The sequence below is a fragment of the Bombina bombina genome, chromosome 2 (assembly GCF_027579735.1).
Source record: "Bombina bombina isolate aBomBom1 chromosome 2, aBomBom1.pri, whole genome shotgun sequence".
Lineage (NCBI taxonomy): Eukaryota > Metazoa > Chordata > Amphibia > Anura > Bombinatoridae > Bombina > Bombina bombina.
Window position 1 is genome coordinate 7474456 of NC_069500.1, and position 21195 is coordinate 7495650.

Below are 21195 nucleotides of genomic sequence, written 5' to 3' on the forward strand. Positions count from 1 at the left end.
GTTACGGTTACCCTTAGTCTCGCTGAGAGATGGACCGCTTAGTAGCCTGGATCCCTATTGCTAAAGAGGGGAGAAGCTGCTTTCCATAGTATTCTATATGAGTCTTGCAAATATAGAATAATCTCCCTTAGCTGCAGTACAGCTAGGATACCCTTCTGCCCACAAAAACGAGTCAACGCTGCGATTGAGGGTCAAAACAAGAACTCAGGACTGGGATGCCCAGCCTGCTTTTTATTAAGGTTACATGCACACAGGGCACTCCCAGGGGGGGGGGGGGAAAGCACAAAATCCCCCATCACACAGTTAGATAGAGAGCAATGTCCTTTGACAGGCCACAATAGGATTACAGTACTTAAGATAACAAGTTTACAAGTTCATCTTATCAATTAGCAGTCTGGCTCCAGAGGTGATTAGACAATAGTTTCTAAAAGCTGAAAAAAAGTTAACTCTTTATGAAATGATACTTGTTACGGTTTTCTTGGAGCCCTTCTTAGGCGCTGGCTTGCTGGTTCAGGCATTGCTGCTGGGAAATAAGCTCTTCACAACAAAATAACTAATGCTTCTGTAACAAGAACCTAAAAACGTTACTGTCTCTTTAAATAATAAAACTGTAACCTTTTTACTGGAAAAACGATTAAGTATTATTGTGTAATAACAAATTTAAAAATAAGCGTATCAACCCCTACACCTCAGCAGCACTTCTGCTGAGGTGTTTATGTCCTCTGAGCAGGAATCAAGTAAAACTATGATTCCTTGTACAGACGATCTCTGGAGTAACTACGCAGAGAGATTCAGTAGGAGAATATACACAGCAATGATATGCGCATGCGTAGATCCCGTTACCCTGAACAGAGTAAAAAATGGTGCGCAATTACTCTACACCCATCGTGGGCGTGGCCAATGAAATCTCCCGGTCGGCTCAAAAATTACAAATCCGCTGGGAGATATGGAACCACCTATGTCAGTAAAAATAAGTTCCAGTGTCTGCAGCAACGCTGCTCAATGTCCTCTATACCTAAAGGGAGCCAAATATAAAGTAAATAAATTGCCCTTTATCTCTGAGACTCCGTCTCTCTAAGTCCCAGTGCCTGCTACAACGCCAGATGTCCCCTATGCCTAAGGGGAGACTATGAAGTAATAATGAGGCTTGTCCCATGTACAGAATAAATAAAGTGCTCTTTATTTCTGAGACACCATTTCTTTTAAGCCCCAGTGCCTGCTGCAACGCTGCCCAAATGTCCCCTATGCCTAAGGGGAGACTATGAAATAATAATGAGGTTTTGTAAATAAATAAAGTGCCCCTCCTTTATCTCAGAGACTCCATTTTCCCCCAGAAAAAAGTGAGCACTTACCTCATATGCTGCAAGGCAGATTCCAGGTTTGAGAGGTCCTATCCCTCACATGGACCTGTGAATGAAGAGAAAGTCCTGAGTTAGAATCTCTCAGGTTTTCAGTGTAAGGGCAGCATCAGTATATGGGAGGCGCAGTGAGAATTGTGTCCCACAAGTTCCCATTGCTCTAAAGCCACCAAAGCTCTACTGAAGAGACTGATATGGACTACGGCTAAACCCTAGGACAAAAGCAGCACAATCCTGCACTACTTAAAAAATAATAAACTCTTGATTGAAGAATCTAATCTAACACCCGACTTTACCTCTTCCTATCACTAACGTAGGCAAAGAGAATGACTGGAGTGGGAGGGGAGGGAAGGGAGGAGCTATTTAACAGCTCTGCTGTGGTGCTCTTTGCCTCCTCCTGCTGACCAGGAGGTGAATATCCCATTAGTAATTAAGATGATCCATGGACTCATCATGTCATAAAAAAGAAAACACTGTAACAAACACTGGTTTGCCGGGTGGGGGTTAGCACAGATTGCTGGAGAGAGAACAGAGACTCTCCTGCGACCTCCAGCAGCTAACTGCTAATACTCTCACTAAAGACGATTACATGGACACAGCATTACCCCAGTCCTACTTCAAGGGAAGCTACCCATAAAAGGACTTCAATTCTTCAAAGCACTATGTTCACATTCTCCTTGTATTTATAGGCTTTTGAGGTTTGGGAAACTTTGCCTCCTCCTGGTAGGATTGTATATCCCGTTAGTAACTAGCTTGTGGACTCTCGCCACCTATATGAAAGAAAAATAAATAAATGTTGAGGTTTTGACTTACTTTGGAGCCAAAATGTATGTATCATCTACAGACACAAGAGGCCTATAAAGAGTTATGGACCCTAGTTTGGAAGTCGAATGGTGGCCCCATCATTGACAGGCGGTATATAGTCTGGGGTTGATATACCCTACAGCTAATTCTATAGGCAGTATAATGACTATCCAGTACAAGGACGGATTGTATTTGGCTCGGTACCAGCAATGCTTTGCGGCTCCAGAGAGGTAATATAATTATTAGTAACAAAAAAGTGACCGCACCACCTAATAAACGTTAAATGCTATGTTATTTGGTGGATGGGGTTTGTGTGGATTTGAATGTATCTTTGGTCTTCTCCAACGGTTTTCTAAGTAATGCCAGATTGATTATGACATAGTGTGATGTGAAACCATTAAAATACTTTGCTGAAAAAATTGCTAAGACTCATTGGCTGGGATTATTTAGTATAATATAATTATTAGTTTGACCCCAGCAGGAGGTAAACACATAGCACTGCAGGGTCACTAGTGATAAAATGACATGTACTGACAACTTATAATGATGATAAATGATCTATTGAGAGGAGTATGTAAGGGTATAGTTCTATGATTATTTGTGGGGGAATAGTACAGCATCTTTGTTTGGTTGGTCAGTTGTGCAATAGTTTGTTCTAGTATCTTTTTATCATGTTTGCTATATACCAGATTGCTCTAACTCTGCAGTACCTCTTGTTCCAGCTACCCATGACTAGTGAGATGTATACCCAAGACAAATGCATTGCAGGAAGCTGACCACCCTCTCCCACAGTTCATGAACTCTCATACCCTCAGAAATTTGTCGCCCATGTAGCAGTGCGGCTCCAGCAGGCGTCCCATACACTGGAACCCTGTGTCATTGTGACCCCAGTAGAAATCGCCCATCTGTGGAGAGAAGATAAAGAGCGACATAAGAAGGAGAATGGAGAAAACAGATACCAGGACCTGGTGCTCAGCAATAAAAGATCACCAAATAGCAGCCAAAGGCAACAGTAACCTTGCAGCTGGCATAATGGCACTGACCCAATAAGTAAGTGTGCACCTGGGGTCTCTGAGTAAAAGGAGGGTTTGCTATCTGGGGGAGATGATAGAGGGGGCTGTGTGTCTGGGTAGGAGGAGCGGTTGGTATCAGAGGGAGATGATAGAGGGGGCTGTGTGTCTGGGTAGGAGGAGCGGTTGGTATCAGAGGGAGATGATAGAGGGGGCTGTGTGTCTGGGTAGGAGGAGCGGTTGGTATCAGAGGGAGATGATAGAGGGGGCTGTGTGTCTGGGTAGGAGGAGCGGTTGGTATTAGAGGGAGATGATAGAGGGGGCTGTGTGTCTGGGTAGGAGGAGCGGTTGGTATTAGAGGGAGATGATAGAGGGGGCTGTGTGTCTGGGTAGGAGGAGCGGTTGGTATTAGAGGGAGATGATAGAGGGGGCTGTGTGTCTGGGTAGGAGGAGCGGTTGGTATCAGAGGGAGATGATAGAGGGGGCTGTGTGTCTGGGTAGGAGGAGCGGTTGGTATTAGAGGGAGATGATAGAGGGGGCTGTGTGTCTGGGTAGGAGGAGCGGTTGGTATCAGAGGGAGATGATAGAGGGCGGCTGTGTGTCCGGGTAGGAGGAGCAGTTGGTATCAGAGGGAGATGATAGAGGGCGGCTGTGTGTCTGGGTATGAGGAGCGGTTGGTATTAGAGGGAGATGATAGAGGGCGGCTATGTGTCTGGGTATGAGGAGCGGTTGGTATCAGAGGGAGATGATAGAGGGCGGCTGTGTGTCTGGGTATGAGGAGCGGTTGGTATCAGAGGGAGATGATAGAGGGTGCTGTGTGTCTGGGTAGGAGGAGCGGTTGGTATCAGAGGGAGATGATAGAGGGCGGCTGTGTGTCTGGGTATGAGGAGCGGTTGGTATTAGAGGGAGATGATAGAGGGCGGCTGTGTGTCTGGGTATGAGGAGCGGTTGGTATCAGAGGGAGATGATAGAGGGCGGCTGTGTGTCTGGGTATGAGGAGCGGTTGGTATCAGAGGGAGATGATAGAGGGTGCTGTGTGTCTGGGTAGGAGGAGCGGTTGGTATCAGAGGGAGATGATAGAGGGGGCTGTGTGTCTGGGTAGGAGGAGCGGTTAATATCTGGGGGTGCATGATAGAGGAGGGGCTGTGTGTCTGGGTAGGAGGAGCGGTTGGTATCAGAGGGAGATGATAGAGGGGGCTGTGTGTCTGGGTAGGAGGAGCGGTTGGTATCAGAGGGAGATGATAGAGGGGGGCTGTGTGTCTGGGTAGGAGGAGCGGTTGGTATCAGAGGGAGATGATAGAGGGGGGCTGTGTGTCTGGGTAGGAGGAGCGGTTGGTATCAGAGGGAGATGATAGAGGGTGCTGTGTGTCTGGGTAGGAGGAGCGGTTGGTATTAGAGGGAGATGATAGAGGGGGCTGTGTGTCTGGGTAGGAGGAGCGGTTGGTATCAGAGAGAGATGATAGAGGGGGGCTGTGTATTTGGGTAGGAGGAGCGGTTGGTATCAGAGGGAGATGATAGAGGGTGCTGTGTGTCTGGGTAGGAGGAGCGGTTGGTATTAGAGGGAGATGATAGAGGGGGGCTGTGTGTCTGGGTAGGAGGAGCGGTTGATATCTGGGGTGGATGATAGAGGGGGGCTGTGTGACTAGGTATGAGGAGCGGTAAATATCTGGGGTCCATGATAGAGGGGGGCTGTGTGTTTGGGTAGGAGGAGCAGTTAATATCTGGGGGTGCATGATAGAGGAGGGGCTGTGTGTCTGGGTAGGAGGAGCGGTTGGTATCAGAGGGAGATGATAGAGGGGGGCTGTGTGTCTGGGTATGAGGAGCGGTTGGTATCAGAGGGAGATGATAGAGGGGGGCTGTGTGTCTGGGTAGGAGGAGCGGTTGGTATCAGAGGGAGATGATAGAGGGTGCTGTGTGTCTGGGTAGGAGGAGCGGTTGGTATTAGAGGGAGATGATAGAGGGGGCTGTGTGTCTGGGTAGGAGGAGCGGTTGGTATCAGAGAGAGATGATAGAGGGGGGCTGTGTATTTGGGTAGGAGGAGCGGTTGGTATCAGAGGGAGATGATAGAGGGTGCTGTGTGTCTGGGTAGGAGGAGCGGTTGGTATTAGAGGGAGATGATAGAGGGGGGCTGTGTGTCTGGGTAGGAGGAGCGGTTGATATCTGGGGGTGGATGATAGAGGGGGGCTGTGTGACTAGGTATGAGGAGCGGTAAATATCTGGGGTCCATGATAGAGGGGGGCTGTGTGTTTGGGTAGGAGGAGCAGTTAATATCTGGGGGTGCATGATAGAGGAGGGGCTGTGTGTCTGGGTAGGAGGAGCGGTTGGTATCAGAGGGAGATGATAGAGGGGGGCTGTGTGTCTGGGTATGAGGAGCGGTTGGTATCAGAGGGAGATGATAGAGGGGGGCTGTGTGTCTAGGTAGGAGGAGCGGTTAATATCTGGGGTCCATGATAGAGGGGGGCTGTGTTTCTAGGTAGGAGGAGAGGTTAATATATGGGGGTGCATGATAGAGGAGGGGCTGTATGTCTGGGTATGAGGAGCGGTTGTTATCTGGGGGTGAATGATAGAGGAGGGGCTGTGTCTGGGTAGGAGGAGCAGTTGATATCTGGGGGTGCATGATAGAGGGGGGCTGTGTGACTAGGTATGAGGAGCGGTAAATATCTGGGGTCCATGATAGAGGGGGGCTGTGTGTTTGGGTAGGAGGAGCAGTTAATATCTGGGGGTGCATGATAGAGGAGGGGCTGTGTGTCTGGGTAGGAGGAGCGGTTGGTATCAGAGGGAGAAGATAGAGGGGGCTGTGTGTCTGGGTAGGAGGAGCAGTTGGTATCAGGAGGAGATGATAGAGGGGGCTGTGTGTCTGGGTAAGAGGAGCGGTTGATATCTGGGGGTGCATGATAGAGGGGGGCTGTGTGACTAGGTATGAGGAGCGGTAAATATCTGGGGTCCATGATAGAGGGGGGCTGTGTGTTTGGGTAGGAGGAGCAGTTAATATCTGGGGGTGCATGATAGAGGAGGGGCTGTGTGTCTGGGTAGGAGGAGCGGTTGGTATCAGAGGGAGATGATAGAGGGGGCTGTGTGTCTGGGTAGGAGGAGCGGTTGGTATCAGAGGGAGATGATAGAGGGCGGCTGTGTGTCTGGGTATGAGGAGCGGTTGGTATCAGAGGGAGATGATAGAGGGTGCTGTGTGTCTGGGTAGGAGGAGCGGTTGGTATCAGAGGGAGATGATAGAGGGGGCTGTGTGTCTGGGTAGGAGGAGCGGTTGGTATCAGAGGGAGAAGATAGAGGGGGCTGTGTGTCTGGGTAGGAGGAGCAGTTGGTATCTGGGGGTGCATGATAGAGGAAGGGCTGTGTGTCTGGGTAGGAGGAGCGGTTGGTATCAGAGGGAGATGATAGAGGGGGCTGTGTGTCTGGGTAGGAGGAGCGGTTGGTATCAGAGGGAGAAGATAGAGGGGGCTGTGTGTCTGGGTAGGAGGAGCAGTTGGTATCTGGGGGTGCATGATAGAGGAAGGGCTGTGTGTCTGGGTAGGAGGAGCAGTTGGTATCAGAAGGAGATGATAGAGGGGGCTGTGTGTCTGGGTAGGAGGAGCGGTTGATATCTGGGGGTGCATGATAGAGGGGGGCTGTTTGACTAGGTATGAGGAGCGGTAAATATCTGGGGTCCATGATAGAGGGGGGCTGTGTGTTTGGGTAGGAGGAGCGGTTGGTATCAGAGGGAGAAGATAGAGGGGGCTGTGTGTCTGGGTAGGAGGAGCAGTTGGTATCAGGAGGAGATGATAGAGGGGGCTGTGTGTCTGGGTAGGAGGAGCGGTTGATATCTGGGGGTGCATGATAGAGGGGGGCTGTGTGACTAGGTATGAGGAGCGGTAAATATCTGGGGTCCATGATAGAGGGGGGCTGTGTGTTTGGGTAGGAGGAGCAGTTAATATCTGGGGGTGCATGATAGAGGAGGGGCTGTGTGTCTGGGTAGGAGGAGCGGTTGGTATCAGAGGGAGAAGATAGAGGGGGCTGTGTGTCTGGGTAGGAGGAGCAGTTGGTATCAGGAGGAGATGATAGAGGGGGCTGTGTGTCTGGGTAGGAGGAGCGGTTGATATCTGGGGGTGCATGATAGAGGAGGGGCTGTGTGTCTGGGTAGGAGGAGCAGTTAATATCTGGGGGTGACTGCGTTCTGTATAGAAACAAAAAAAAGGAGCGGTTGGTATCAGAGGGAGATGATAGAGGGGGCTGTGTGTCTGGGTAGGAGGAGCGGTTGGTATCAGAGGGAGAAGATAGAGGGGGCTGTGTGTCTGGGTAGGAGGAGCAGTTGGTATCTGGGGGTGCATGATAGAGGAAGGGCTGTGTGTCTGGGTAGGAGGAGCAGTTGGTATCAGAAGGAGATGATAGAGGGGGCTGTGTGTCTGGGTAGGAGGAGCGGTTGATATCTGGGGGTGCATGATAGAGGGGGGCTGTTTGACTAGGTATGAGGAGCGGTAAATATCTGGGGTCCATGATAGAGGGGGGCTGTGTGTTTGGGTAGGAGGAGCGGTTGGTATCAGAGGGAGAAGATAGAGGGGGCTGTGTGTCTGGGTAGGAGGAGCAGTTGGTATCAGGAGGAGATGATAGAGGGGGCTGTGTGTCTGGGTAGGAGGAGCGGTTGATATCTGGGGGTGCATGATAGAGGGGGGCTGTGTGACTAGGTATGAGGAGCGGTAAATATCTGGGGTCCATGATAGAGGGGGGCTGTGTGTTTGGGTAGGAGGAGCAGTTAATATCTGGGGGTGCATGATAGAGGAGGGGCTGTGTGTCTGGGTAGGAGGAGCGGTTGGTATCAGAGGGAGAAGATAGAGGGGGCTGTGTGTCTGGGTAGGAGGAGCAGTTGGTATCAGGAGGAGATGATAGAGGGGGCTGTGTGTCTGGGTAGGAGGAGCGGTTGATATCTGGGGGTGCATGATAGAGGAGGGGCTGTGTGTCTGGGTAGGAGGAGCAGTTAATATCTGGGGGTGCATGATAGAGGAGGGGCTGTGTGTCTGGGTAGGAGGAGCGGTTGGTATCCGAGGGAGAAGATAGAGGGGGCTGTGTGTCTGGGTAGGAGGAGCGGTTGTTATCTGGGGGTGAATGATAGAGGGGGAACTGTGTGTCTGGGTATGAGGAGCGGTTGATAACTGGGGGTGCATGATAGAGGAGGGGGGCTGTATGTCTGGGTATAAAGAGCGGTTGTTATCTGGGTGTGCATGATAGAGGGGAGGGCTGTATGTCTGGGTATGAGGAGCGGTTGTTATTTGGGGGTGCATGATAGAGGGGGGGCTGTGTGTCTGGGTATGAGGAGCGGTTGTTATTTGGGGGTGCATGATAGAGGGGGGCTGTATGTCTGGGTATGAGGAGCGGTTGTTATCTGGGGGTGCATGATAGAGGGGCTGTGTGTCTGGGTATGAGGAGCGGTTGTTATCTGGGGGTGCATGAGCATGATAGAGGGGGGCTGTATGTCTGGGTATGAGGAGCGGTTGTTATCTGGGGGTGCATGATAGAGGGGGGCTGTATGTCTGGGTATGAGGAGCGGTTATCTGGGGGTGTATGATAGAGGGGGGCTGTATGTCTGGGTATGAGGAGCGGTTGTTATCTGGGGGTGCATGATAGAGGGGCTGTGTGTCTGGGTATGAGGAGCGGTTGTTATCTGGGGGTGCATGATAGAGGGGGGCTGTGTGTCTGGGTATGAGGAGCGGTTGTTATCTGGGGGTGCATGATAGAGGGGCTGTGTGTCTGGGTATGAGGAGCGGTTGTTATCTGGGGGTGCATGATAGAGGGGGGCTGTATGTCTGGGTATGAGTAGCGGTTGTTATCTGGGGGTGCATGATAGAGGGGCTGTGTGTCTAGGTATGAGGAGCGGTTGTTATCTGGGGGTGCATGATAGAGGGGGGCTGTATGTCTGGGTATGAGGAGCGGTTGTTATCTGGGGGTGCATGATAGAGGGGGGCTGTGTGTCTGGGTATGAGTAGCGGTTGTTATCTGGGGGTGCATGATAGAGGGGCTGTGTGTCTGGGTATGAGGAGCAGTTGTTATCTGGGGGTGCATGATAGAGGGGGGCTGTATGTCTGGGTATGAGTAGCGGTTGTTATCTGGGGGTGCATGATAGAGGGGCTGTGTGTCTGGGTATGAGGAGCGATTGTTATCTGGGGGTGCATGATAGAGGGGGGCTGTATGTCTGGGTATGAGGAGCGGTTATCTGGGGGTGTATGATAGAGGGGGGCTGTATGTCTGGGTATTAGGAGCGGTTGTTATCTGGGGGTGCATGATAGAGGGGGGCTGTATGTCTGGGTATGAGGAGCGGTTGTTATCTGGGGGTGTATGATAGAGGGGGGCAGTATGTCTGGGTATGAGGAGCGGTTGTTATCTGGGGGTGCATGATAGAGGGGCTGTGTGTCTGGGTATGAGGAGCGGTTGTTATCTGGGGGTGTATGATAGAGGGGGGGCAGTATGTCTGGGTATGAGGAGCGGTTGTTATCTGGGGGTGTATGATAGAGGGGGGCTGTGTGTCTGGGTATGAGGAGCGGTTGTTATCTGGGGGTGTATGATAGAGGGGGGCTGTATGTCTGGGTATGAGGAGAGGTTGTTATCTGGGGGTGTATGATAGAGGGGGGCTGTATGTCTGGGTATGAGGAGCGGTTGTTATCTGGGGGTGAATGATAGAGGGGGGCTGTGTGTCTGGGTATGAGGGGCGGTTGTTATCTGGGGGTGCATGATAGAGGAAAGCTGCGTCTGATCTGCACCAGGTGGTTACCTGCTTGCTGAAGTCCAGTGTTACCATTGACTTGTTCGGGTTGGTGCACCTTCTAGTTCTCTTCATCGGATGAGCATAAACCAGATCAGACTCGGTCACTTCAGGGAAGCCGCAGTCTGGTGGAGGGGGGTTACATGATTCACTCACAATTCATTTTATTCTACAAACATTTTTCACTAAAACAAATATTCAGAGCATTATGACCTTCACTCACTCATTCTCAAAAGTACTAAAACAGAGTACAAACACCCCAAGTGCATAATAACAAGACAATGTGAGAGTTTAGTCTGACATTTTAATAAGCAGTAGAAATATTTCTGACAAATGTAAAAATGTACTAAATTTGCTGCGTTCCTGTATCATGTGACAGCCTTCAGCCAATCACATCCTCATATACACTGTAAACTCTTGCACATGGTCAGTAGGAGCTGGTGCCACAGAGAGTGTATATAATAACTGTATCATGTGACAGCCTTCAGCCAATCACATCCTCATATACACTGTAAACTCTTGCACATGCTCAGTAGGAGCTGGTGCCACAGAGAGTGTATATAATAACTGTATCATGTGACAGCCATCAGCCAATCACATCCTCATATACACTGTAAACTCTTGCACATGCTCAGTAGGAGCTGGTGCCACAGAGAGTGTATATAATAACTGTATCATGTGACAGCCATCAGCCAATCACATCCTCATATACGCTGTAAACTCTTGCACATGCTCAGTAGGAGTCTGACATTTTAATAAGCAGTAGAAATGTTTCTGACAAATGTAAAAATGTACTAAATTTGCTGCGTTCCTGTATCATGTGACAGCCTTCAGCCAATCACATCCTCATATACACTGTAAACTGTTGCACATGCTCAGTAGAAGCTAGTGCCTCAGCCCCTGATGATCAAAACTGAAAACAATGTGGCAATATATTAAAAAGCGGTCAGTCGCGGGCTTAAGATTGACTGTGAAACATTCAAAACTGCTGGTAGCAGTGTCTGCAGGCCGTATCGCAGAGAGGCATTTTATTATACGTGTCAGTGGGTGGCGATATATTTAAAGGGACAGGACACCCCAACATTTCCATTGGATAGAACATACGATATTAAACAACTTCCCAATTTACGTCTATTATCAAATTTGTTCATTCTCTTATCATTTGCTGAAGGAACAGCCCATGCGCTACTGGCAGTAGATGAACACATCTAGTCAGCCAATCACAAGAGACAAATGTGTGCAGGCACCAATGAGCAGCTAGCTCACACTATTTTAGGATATGTGCATATTCTTTTTCAACAAGGGATATCAAGCTAATGTGCACAGGTATTACAAGTTCACAGCAATGCAAACGTGACCAGGAGGAGGCAAAGACACCCCAGCCAAAGGCCTAAATACCTCCCCCACTCCCCTCATCCCCCAGTCATTCTGCCAAGGGAACAAGGAACAGTAGGAAAAATATCAGGTAAAAAATGGTGCCAGAAGAACTAAAAATTTTGGTCTGCCAACGGAGAAAACGGGCGGGGCCGTGGATTCTCTCATACAGATGGGAAGAAAATTATCAGGTAAGCATAATTTATGTTTTCCATCTTAATATGAGGAGAGTCCACAGCTTCATCTCTTACTTGAGGGAAACATAAACCTAAGCTCTAGAGAACACTGAAGGAAAAACAGAATTTATGTTTACCTGATAAATTACTTTCTCCAACGGTGTGTCCGGTCCACGGCGTCATCCTTACTTGTTGGATATTCTCTTCCCCAACAGGAAATGGCAAAGAGCCCAGCAAAGCTGGTCACATGATCCCTCCTAGGCTCCGCCTACCCCAGTCATTCGACCGACGTTAAGGAGGAATATTTGCATAGGAGAAACCATATGATACCGTGGTGACTGTAGTTAAAGAAAATAAATTATCAGACCTGATTAAAAAACCAGGGCGGGCCGTGGACCGGACACACCGTTGGAGAAAGTAATTTATCAGGTAAACATAAATTCTGTTTTCTCCAACATAGGTGTGTCCGGTCCACGGCGTCATCCTTACTTGTGGGAACCAATACCAAAGCTTTAGGACACGGATGAAGGGAGGGAGCAAATCAGGTCACCTAAATGGAAGGCACCACGGCTTGCAAAACCTTTCTCCCAAAAATAGCCTCAGAAGAAGCAAAAGTATCAAACTTGTAAAATTTGGTAAAAGTGTGCAGTGAAGACCAAGTCGCTGCCCTACATATCTGATCAACAGAAGCCTCGTTCTTGAAGGCCCATGTGGAAGCCACAGCCCTAGTGGAATGAGCTGTGATTCTTTCGGGAGGCTGCCGTCCGGCAGTCTCGTAAGCCAATCTGATGATGCTTTTAATCCAAAAAGAGAGAGAGGTAGAAGTTGCTTTTTGACCTCTCCTTTTACCGGAATAAACAACAAACAAGGAAGATGTTTGTCTAAAATCCTTTGTAGCATCTAAATAGAATTTTAGAGCGCGAACAACATCCAAATTGTGCAACAAACGTTCCTTCTTTGAAACTGGTTTCGGACACAGAGAAGGTACGATAATCTCCTGGTTAATGTTTTTGTTGGAAACAACTTTTGGAAGAAAACCAGGTTTAGTACGTAAAACCACCTTATCTGCATGGAACACCAGATAAGGAGGAGAACACTGCAGAGCAGATAATTCTGAAACTCTTCTAGCAGAAGAAATTGCAACCAAAAACAAAACTTTCCAAGATAATAACTTAATATCAACGGAATGTAAGGGTTCAAACGGAACCCCCTGAAGAACTGAAAGAACTAAGTTGAGACTCCAAGGAGGAGTCAAAGGTTTGTAAACAGGCTTGATTCTAACCAGAGCCTGAACAAAGGCTTGAACATCTGGCACAGCTGCCAGCTTTTTGTGAAGTAACACAGACAAGGCAGAAATCTGTCCCTTCAGGGAACTTGCAGATAATCCTTTTTCCAATCCTTCTTGAAGGAAGGATAGAATCTTAGGAATCTTAACCTTGTCCCAAGGGAATCCTTTAGATTCACACCAACAGATATATTTTTTCCAAATTTTGTGGTAAATCTTTCTAGTTACAGGCTTTCTGGCCTGAACAAGAGTATCGATAACAGAATCTGAGAACCCTCGCTTCGATAAGATCAAGCGTTCAATCTCCAAGCAGTCAGCTGGAGTGAGACCAGATTCGGATGTTCGAACGGACCCTGAACAAGAAGGTCTCGTCTCAAAGGTAGCTTCCATGGTGGAGCCGATGACATATTCACCAGATCTGCATACCAAGTCCTGCGTGGCCACGCAGGAGCTATCAAGATCACCGACGCCCTCTCCTGATTGATCCTGGCTACCAGCCTGGGGATGAGAGGAAACGGCGGGAACACATAAGCTAGTTTGAAGGTCCAAGGTGCTACTAGTGCATCCACTAGAGCCGCCTTGGGATCCCTGGATCTGGACCCGTAGCAAGGAACTTTGAAGTTCTGACGAGAGGCCATCAGATCCATGTCTGGAATGCCCCACAGTTGAGTGACTTGGGCAAAGATTTCCGGATGGAGTTCCCACTCCCCCGGATGCAATGTCTGACGACTCAGAAAATCCGCTTCCCAATTTTCCACTCCTGGGATGTGGATAGCAGACAGGTGGCAGGAGTGAGACTCCGCCCATAGAATGATTTTGGTCACTTCTTCCATCGCTAGGGAACTCCTTGTACCCCGCTGATGGTAGATGTACGCAACAGTTGTCATGTTGTCTGATTGAAACCGTATGAACTTGGCCCTCGCTAGCTGAGGCCAAGCCTTGAGAGCATTGAATATCGCTCTCAGTTCCAGAATATTTATCGGTAGAAGAGATTCTTCCCGAGACCAAAGACCCTGAGCTTTCAGGGATCCCCAGACCGCGCCCCAGCCCATCAGACTGGCGTCGGTCGTGACAATGACCCACTCTGGTCTGCGGAAGGTCATCCCTTGTGACAGGTTGTCCAGGGACAGCCACCAACGGAGTGAGTCTCTGGTCCTCTGATTTACTTGTATCCTCGGAGACAAGTCTGTATAGTCCCCATTCCACTGACTGAGCATGCACAGTTGTAATGGTCTTAGATGAATGCGCGCAAAAGGAACTATGTCCATTGCCGCTACCATCAAACCTATCACTTCCATGCACTGCGCTATGGAAGGAAGAGGAACGGAATGAAGTATCCGACAAGAGTATAGAAGTTTTGTTTTTCTGGCCTCTGTCAGAAAAATCCTCATTTCTAAGGAGTCTATTATTGTTCCCAAGAAGGGAACCCTTGTTGACGGAGATAGAGAACTCTTTTCCACGTTCACTTTCCATCCGTGAGATCTGAGAAAGGCCAGGACAATGTCCGTGTGAGCCTTTGCTTGAGGAAGGGACGACGCTTGAATCAGAATGTCGTCCAAGTAAGGTACTACAGCAATGCCCCTTGGTCTTAGCACAGCTAGAAGGGACCCTAGTACCTTTGTGAAAATCCTTGGAGCAGTGGCTAATCCGAAAGGAAGCGCCACGAACTGGTAATGCTTGTCCAGGAATGTGAACCTTAGGAACCGATGATGTTCCTTGTGGATAGGAATATGTAGATACGCATCCTTTAAATCCACCGTGGTCATGAATTGACCTTCCTGGATGGAAGGAAGAATAGTTCGAATGGTTTCCATCTTGAACGATGGAACCTTGAGAAACTTGTTTAAGATCTTGAGATCTAAGATTGGTCTGAACGTTCCCTCTTTTTTGGGAACTATGAACAGATTGGAGTAGAACCCCATCCCTTGTTCTCCTAATGGAACAGGATGAATCACTCCCATTTTTAACAGGTCTTCTACACAATGTAAGAATGCCTGTCTTTTTATGTGGTCTGAAGACAACTGAGACCTGTGGAACCTCCCCCTTGGGGGAAGCCCCTTGAATTCCAGAAGATAACCTTGGGAGACTATTTCTAGCGCCCAAGGATCCAGAACATCTCTTGCCCAAGCCTGAGCGAAGAGAGAGAGTCTGCCCCCCACCAGATCCGGTCCCGGATCGGGGGCCAACATTTCATGCTGTCTTGGTAGCAGTGGCAGGTTTCTTGGCCTGCTTTCCCTTGTTCCAGCCTTGCATTGGTCTCCAAGCTGGCTTGGCTTGAGAAGTATTACCCTCTTGCTTAGAGGACGTAGCACTTTGGGCTGGTCCGTTTCTACGAAAGGGACGAAAATTAGGTTTATTTTTTGCCTTGAAAGGCCGATCCTGAGGAAGGGCGTGGCCCTTACCCCCAGTGATATCAGAGATAATCTCTTTCAAGTCAGGGCCAAACAGCGTTTTCCCCTTGAAAGGAATGTTAAGTAGCTTGTTCTTGGAAGACGCATCAGCTGACCAAGATTTCAACCAAAGCGCTCTGCGCGCCACAATAGCAAACCCAGAATTCTTAGCCGCTAACCTAGCCAATTGCAAAGTGGCGTCTAGGGTGAAAGAATTAGCCAATTTGAGAGCATTGATTCTGTCCATAATCTCCTCATAAGGAGGAGAATCACTATCGACCGCCTTTATCAGCTCATCGAACCAGAAACACGCGGCTGTAGCGACAGGGACAATGCATGAAATTGGTTGTAGAAGGTAACCCTGCTGAACAAACATCTTTTTAAGTAAACCTTCTAATTTTTTATCCATAGGATCTTTGAAAGCACAACTATCTTCTATGGGTATAGTGGTGCGTTTGTTTAAAGTGGAAACCGCTCCCTCGACCTTGGGGACTGTCTGCCATAAGTCCTTTCTGGGGTCGACCATAGGAAACAATTTTTTAAATATGGGGGGAGGGACGAAAGGAATACCGGGCCTTTCCCATTCTTTATTTACAATGTCCGCCACCCGCTTGGGTATAGGAAAAGCTTCTGGGAGCCCCGGGACCTCTAGGAACTTGTCCATTTTACATAGTTTCTCTGGGATGACCAACTGGTCACAATCATCCAGAGTGGATAATACCTCCTTAAGCAGAATGCGGAGATGTTCCAACTTAAATTTAAACGTAATCACATCAGGTTCAGCTTGTTGAGAAATGTTCCCTGAATCAGTAATTTCTCCCTCAGACAAAACCTCCCTGGCCCCATCAGACTGGTTTAGGGGCCCTTCAGAACCATTATTATCAGCGTCGTCATGCTCTTCAGTATCTAAAACAGAGCAGTCGCGCTTACGCTGATAAGTGTTCATTTTGGCTAAAATGTTTTTGACAGAATTATCCATTACAGCCGTTAATTGTTGCATAGTAAGGAGTATTGGCGCGCTAGATGTACTAGGGGCCTCCTGAGTGGGCAAGACTCGTGTAGACGAAGGAGGGAATGATGCAGTACCATGCTTACTCCCCTCACTTGAGGAATCATCTTGGGCATCATTGTCATTGTCACATAAATCACATTTATTTAAATGAGAAGGAATTCTGGCTTCCCCACATTCAGAACACAGTCTATCTGGTAGTTCAGACATGTTAAACAGGCATAAACTTGATAACAAAGTACAAAAAACGTTTTAAAATAAAACCGTTACTGTCACTTTAAATTTTAAACTGAACACACTTTATTACTGCAATTGCGAAAAAATATGAAGGAATTGTTCAAAATTCACCAAAATTTCACCACAGTGTCTTAAAGCCTTAAAAGTATTGCACACCAAATTTGGAAGCTTTAACCCTTAAAATAACGGAACCGGAGCCGTTTTTAACTTTAACCCCTTTACAGTCCCTGGTATCTGCTTTGCTGAGACCCAACCAAGCCCAAAGGGGAATACGATACCAAATGACGCCTTCAGAAAGTCTTTTCTAAGTATCAGAGCTCCTCTCACATGCGACTGCATGTCATGCCTCTCAAAAACAAGTGCGCAACACCGGCGCGAAAATGAGGCTCTGCCTATGATTTGGGAAAGCCCCTAAAGAATAAGGTGTCTAAAACAGTGCCTGCCGATATAATCTTATCAAAATACCCAGATTAAATGATTCCTCAAGGCTAAATATGTGTTAATAATGAATCGATTTAGCCCAGAAAAAGTCTACAGTCTTAATAAGCCCTTGTGAAGCCCTTATTTACTATCTTAATAAACATGGCTTACCGGATCCCATAGGGAAAATGACAGCTTCCAGCATTACATCGTCTTGTTAGAATGTGTCATACCTCAAGCAGCAAGAGACTGCTCACTGTTCCCCCAACTGAAGTTAATTGCTCTCAACAGTCCTGTGTGGAACAGCCATGGATTTTAGTGACGGTTGCTAAAATCATTTTCCTCATACAAACAGAAATCTTCATCTCTTTTCTGTTTCTGAGTAAATAGTACATACCAGCACTATTTTAAAATAACAAACTCTTGATTGAATAATAAAAACTACAGTTAAACACTAAAAAACTCTAAGCCATCTCCGTGGAGATGTTGCCTGTACAACGGCAAAGAGAATGACTGGGGTAGGCGGAGCCTAGGAGGGATCATGTGACCAGCTTTGCTGGGCTCTTTGCCATTTCCTGTTGGGGAAGAGAATATCCAACAAGTAAGGATGACGCCGTGGACCGGACACACCTATGTTGGAGAAACGGGAGAGCAAAAAGAGAGGCTCCCAAAAGCTGCTTCCGCTAAAGCAAAAAAAGTCAAATTTGTAAAACTTTGAAAAAGTATGGAAGGAGGATCAGGTAGATGCCCTACAATCAAATCCATAGATGCCTCATTCTCAAAAGACCCAAGAGGAAAACACAGCTCTAGTTGAATGAGCCTTCATCCTCTGAGGAGGCTTGTATCCCGCCAACTCATAAGCTAAGCGAGTAATGCTCCTCATCCAGAAAAACAAAGAAGCGGACGAGGCATCATGCCCCTTACGCTTTGTAGAATAAACACAAACAATGATAAAATCTGACGAAACACCCTTGTAGCCTGGAGATAGAACTTCAAGTCCTGAACCACATCCCAGTTAGGAAATAACCGCTCTTAAGAAGAGAAGGATTAGAACACAAGGAAGGAACCACAATCTCCTGATTGATGTTGCAATTTGAAACAACCATAGGAGAAAACCTAATCCAGTACGAAGCACGGCATTAGCCGCATGAAAAACTAGGTAAGGGAACTTACAATGCAAGGCAGTGCGCGCTGAAGCAATAATCAGTAGAATAAGAACCCTCCAAGACAGAAAATCTTAATGTCAACACCATGCAAGAGCACAAACGGAGCCTTCTGCAAAACTTAGAAGAAGATGTAAACTCCCAAGAGGAGCACTAGATCTAAACACAGGCCTGATCAAGTCAAAGCCTGAACCAAAGACTGGACATCTGTGTATCACATAGTGTATATGTAACAGATGTTATACCTAGCACAGGATACCCTGCTATTTACTAACAGCCCTGGTGCACAGGATACTGCAGTCACAGCTGTGTATCATACAGTGTATATGTAACAGATGTTATACCTAGCACAGGATACCCTGCTATTTACTAACTAACAGCCCCGGTGCACAGGATACTGCAGTCACAGCTGTGTATCATACAGTGTATATGTAACAGATGTTATACCTAGCACAGGATACCCTGCTATTTACTAACAGCCCTGGTGCACAGGATACTGCAGTCACAGCTGTGTATCATACAGTGTATATGTAACAGATGTTATACCTAGCACAGGATACTGCAGTCACAGCTGTGTATCATACAGTGTATATGTAACAGATGTTATACCTAGCACAGGATACCCTGCTATTTACTAACTAACAGCCCTGGTGCACAGGATACTGCAGTCACAGCTGTGTATCATACAGTGTATATGTAACAGATGTTATACCTAGCACAGGATACCCTGCTATTTACTAACAGCCCCGGTGCACAGGATACTGCAGTCACAGCTGTGTATCATACAGTGTATATGTAACAGATGTTATACCTAGCACAGGATACCCTGCTATTTACTAACAGCCCCGGTGCACAGGATACTGCAGTCACAGCTGTGTATCACACAGTGTATATGTAACAGATGTTATACCTAGCACAGGATACTGCAGTCACAGCTGTGTATCATACAGTGTATATGTAACAGATGTTATACCTAGCACAGGATACCCTGCTATTTACTAACAGCCCTGGTGCACAGGATACTGCAGGCACAGCTGTGTATCATACAGTGTATATGTAACAGATGTTATACCTAGCACAGGATACCCTGCTATTTACTAACTAACAGCCCCGGTGCACAGGATACTGCAGTCACAGCTGTGTATCATACAGTGTATATGTAACAGATGTTATACCTAGCACAGGATACCTGCTATTTACTAACAGCCCTGGTGCACAGGATACTGCAGTCACAGCTGTGTATCACACAGTGTATATGTAACAGATGTTATACCTAGCACAGGATACTGCAGTCACAGCTGTGTATCACACAGTGTATATGTAACAGATGTTATACCTAGCACAGGATACCCTGCTATTTACTAACTAACAGCCCCGGTGCACAGGATACTGCAGTCACAGCTGTGTATCACACAGTGTATATGTAACAGATGTTATACCTAGCACAGGATACCCTGCTATTTACTGACAGCCCTGGTGCACAGGATACTGCAGTCACAGCTGTGTATCATACAGTGTATATGTAACAGATGTTATACCTAGCACAGGATACCCTGCTATTTACTAACAGCCCCGGTGCACAGGATACTGCAGTCACAGCTGTGTATCATACAGTGTATATGTAACAGATGTTATACCTAGCACAGGATACCCTGCTATTTACTAACAGCCCCGGTGCACAGGATACTGCAGTCACAGCTGTGTATCATACAGTGTATATGTAACAGATGTTATACCTAGCACAGGATACTGCAGTCACAGCTGTGTATCACACAGTGTATATGTAACAGATGTTATACCTAGCACAGGATACTGCAGTCACAGCTGTATATCACACAGTGTATATGTAACAGATGTTATACCTAGCACAGGATACCCTGCTATTTACTAACAGCCCCGGTGCACAGGATACTGCAGTCACAGCTGTATATCACACAGTGTATATGTAACAGATGTTATACCTAGCACAGGATACTGCAGTCACAGCTGTGTATCATACAGTGTATATGTAACAGATGTTATACCTAGCACAGGATACCCTGCTATTTACTAACAGCCCCGGTGCACAGGATACTGCAGTCACAGCTGTGTATCACACAGTGTATATGTAACAGATGTTATACCTAGCACAGGATACTGCAGTCACAGCTGTGTATCACACAGTGTATATGTAACAGATGTTATACCTAGCACAGGATACTGGAGTCACAGCTGTGTATCATACAGTGTATATGTAACAGATGTTATACCTAGCACAGGATACTGCAGTCACAGCTGTGTATCACACAGTGTATATGTAACAGATGTTATACCTAGCACAGGATACTGCAGTCACAGCTGTGTATCACACAGTGTATATGTAACAGATGTTATACCTAGCACAGGATACCCTGCTATTTACTAACTAACAGCCCCGGTGCACAGTATACTGCAGTCACAGCTGTGTATCACACAGTGTATATGTAACAGATGTTATACCTAGCACAGGATACCCTGCTATTTACTAACTAACAGCCCCGGTGCACAGGATACTGCAGTCACAGCTGTGTATCACACAGTGTATATGTAACAGATGTTATACCTAGCACAGGATACTGCAGTCACAGCTGTGTATCATACAGTGTATATGTAACAGATGTTATACCTAGCACAGGATACCCTGCTATTTACTAACAGCCCCGGTGCACAGGTTACTGCAGTCACAGCTGTGTATCACACAGTGTATATGTAACAGATGTTATACCTAGCACAGGATACCCTGCTATTTACTAACTAACAGCCCCGGTGCACAGGATACTGCAGTCACAGCTGTGTATCATACAGTGTATATGTAACAGATGTTATACCTAGCACAGGATACTGCAGTCACAGCTGTGTATCATACAGTGTATATGTAACAGATGTTATACCTAGCACAGGATACTGCAGTCACAGCTGTGTATCACACAGTGTATATGTAACAGATGTTATACCTAGCACAGGATACCCTGCTATTTACTAACAGCCCTGGTGCACAGGATACTGCAGTCACAGCTGTGTATCATACAGTGTATATGTAACAGATGTTATACCTAGCACAGGATACCCTGCTATTTACTAACTAACAGCCCCGGTGCACAGGATACTGCAGTCACAGCTGTGTATCATACAGTGTATATGTAACAGATGTTATACCTAGCACAGGATACCCTGCTATTTACTAACTAACAGCCCCGGTGCACAGGATA

The 21195-nt window shown here is 47.2% G+C and overlaps 1 protein-coding gene across 1 annotated transcript in view; it reads right to left on the minus strand.

Moving 5' to 3' along the window:
• The window catches only part of TAF1C (TATA-box binding protein associated factor, RNA polymerase I subunit C), a 385888-nt gene that overhangs the window by 312889 nt on the left and 51804 nt on the right, over positions 1-21195 (minus strand). Inside the window, exons 4-5 of the mRNA XM_053699633.1 lie at positions 9924-10039; positions 2972-3067 (exon numbers count right to left, since the gene is read on the minus strand). Coding sequence (XP_053555608.1) covers positions 2972-3067; positions 9924-10039 — 212 coding nt within the window. The remainder of the gene's footprint in view (positions 1-2971; positions 3068-9923; positions 10040-21195) is intronic.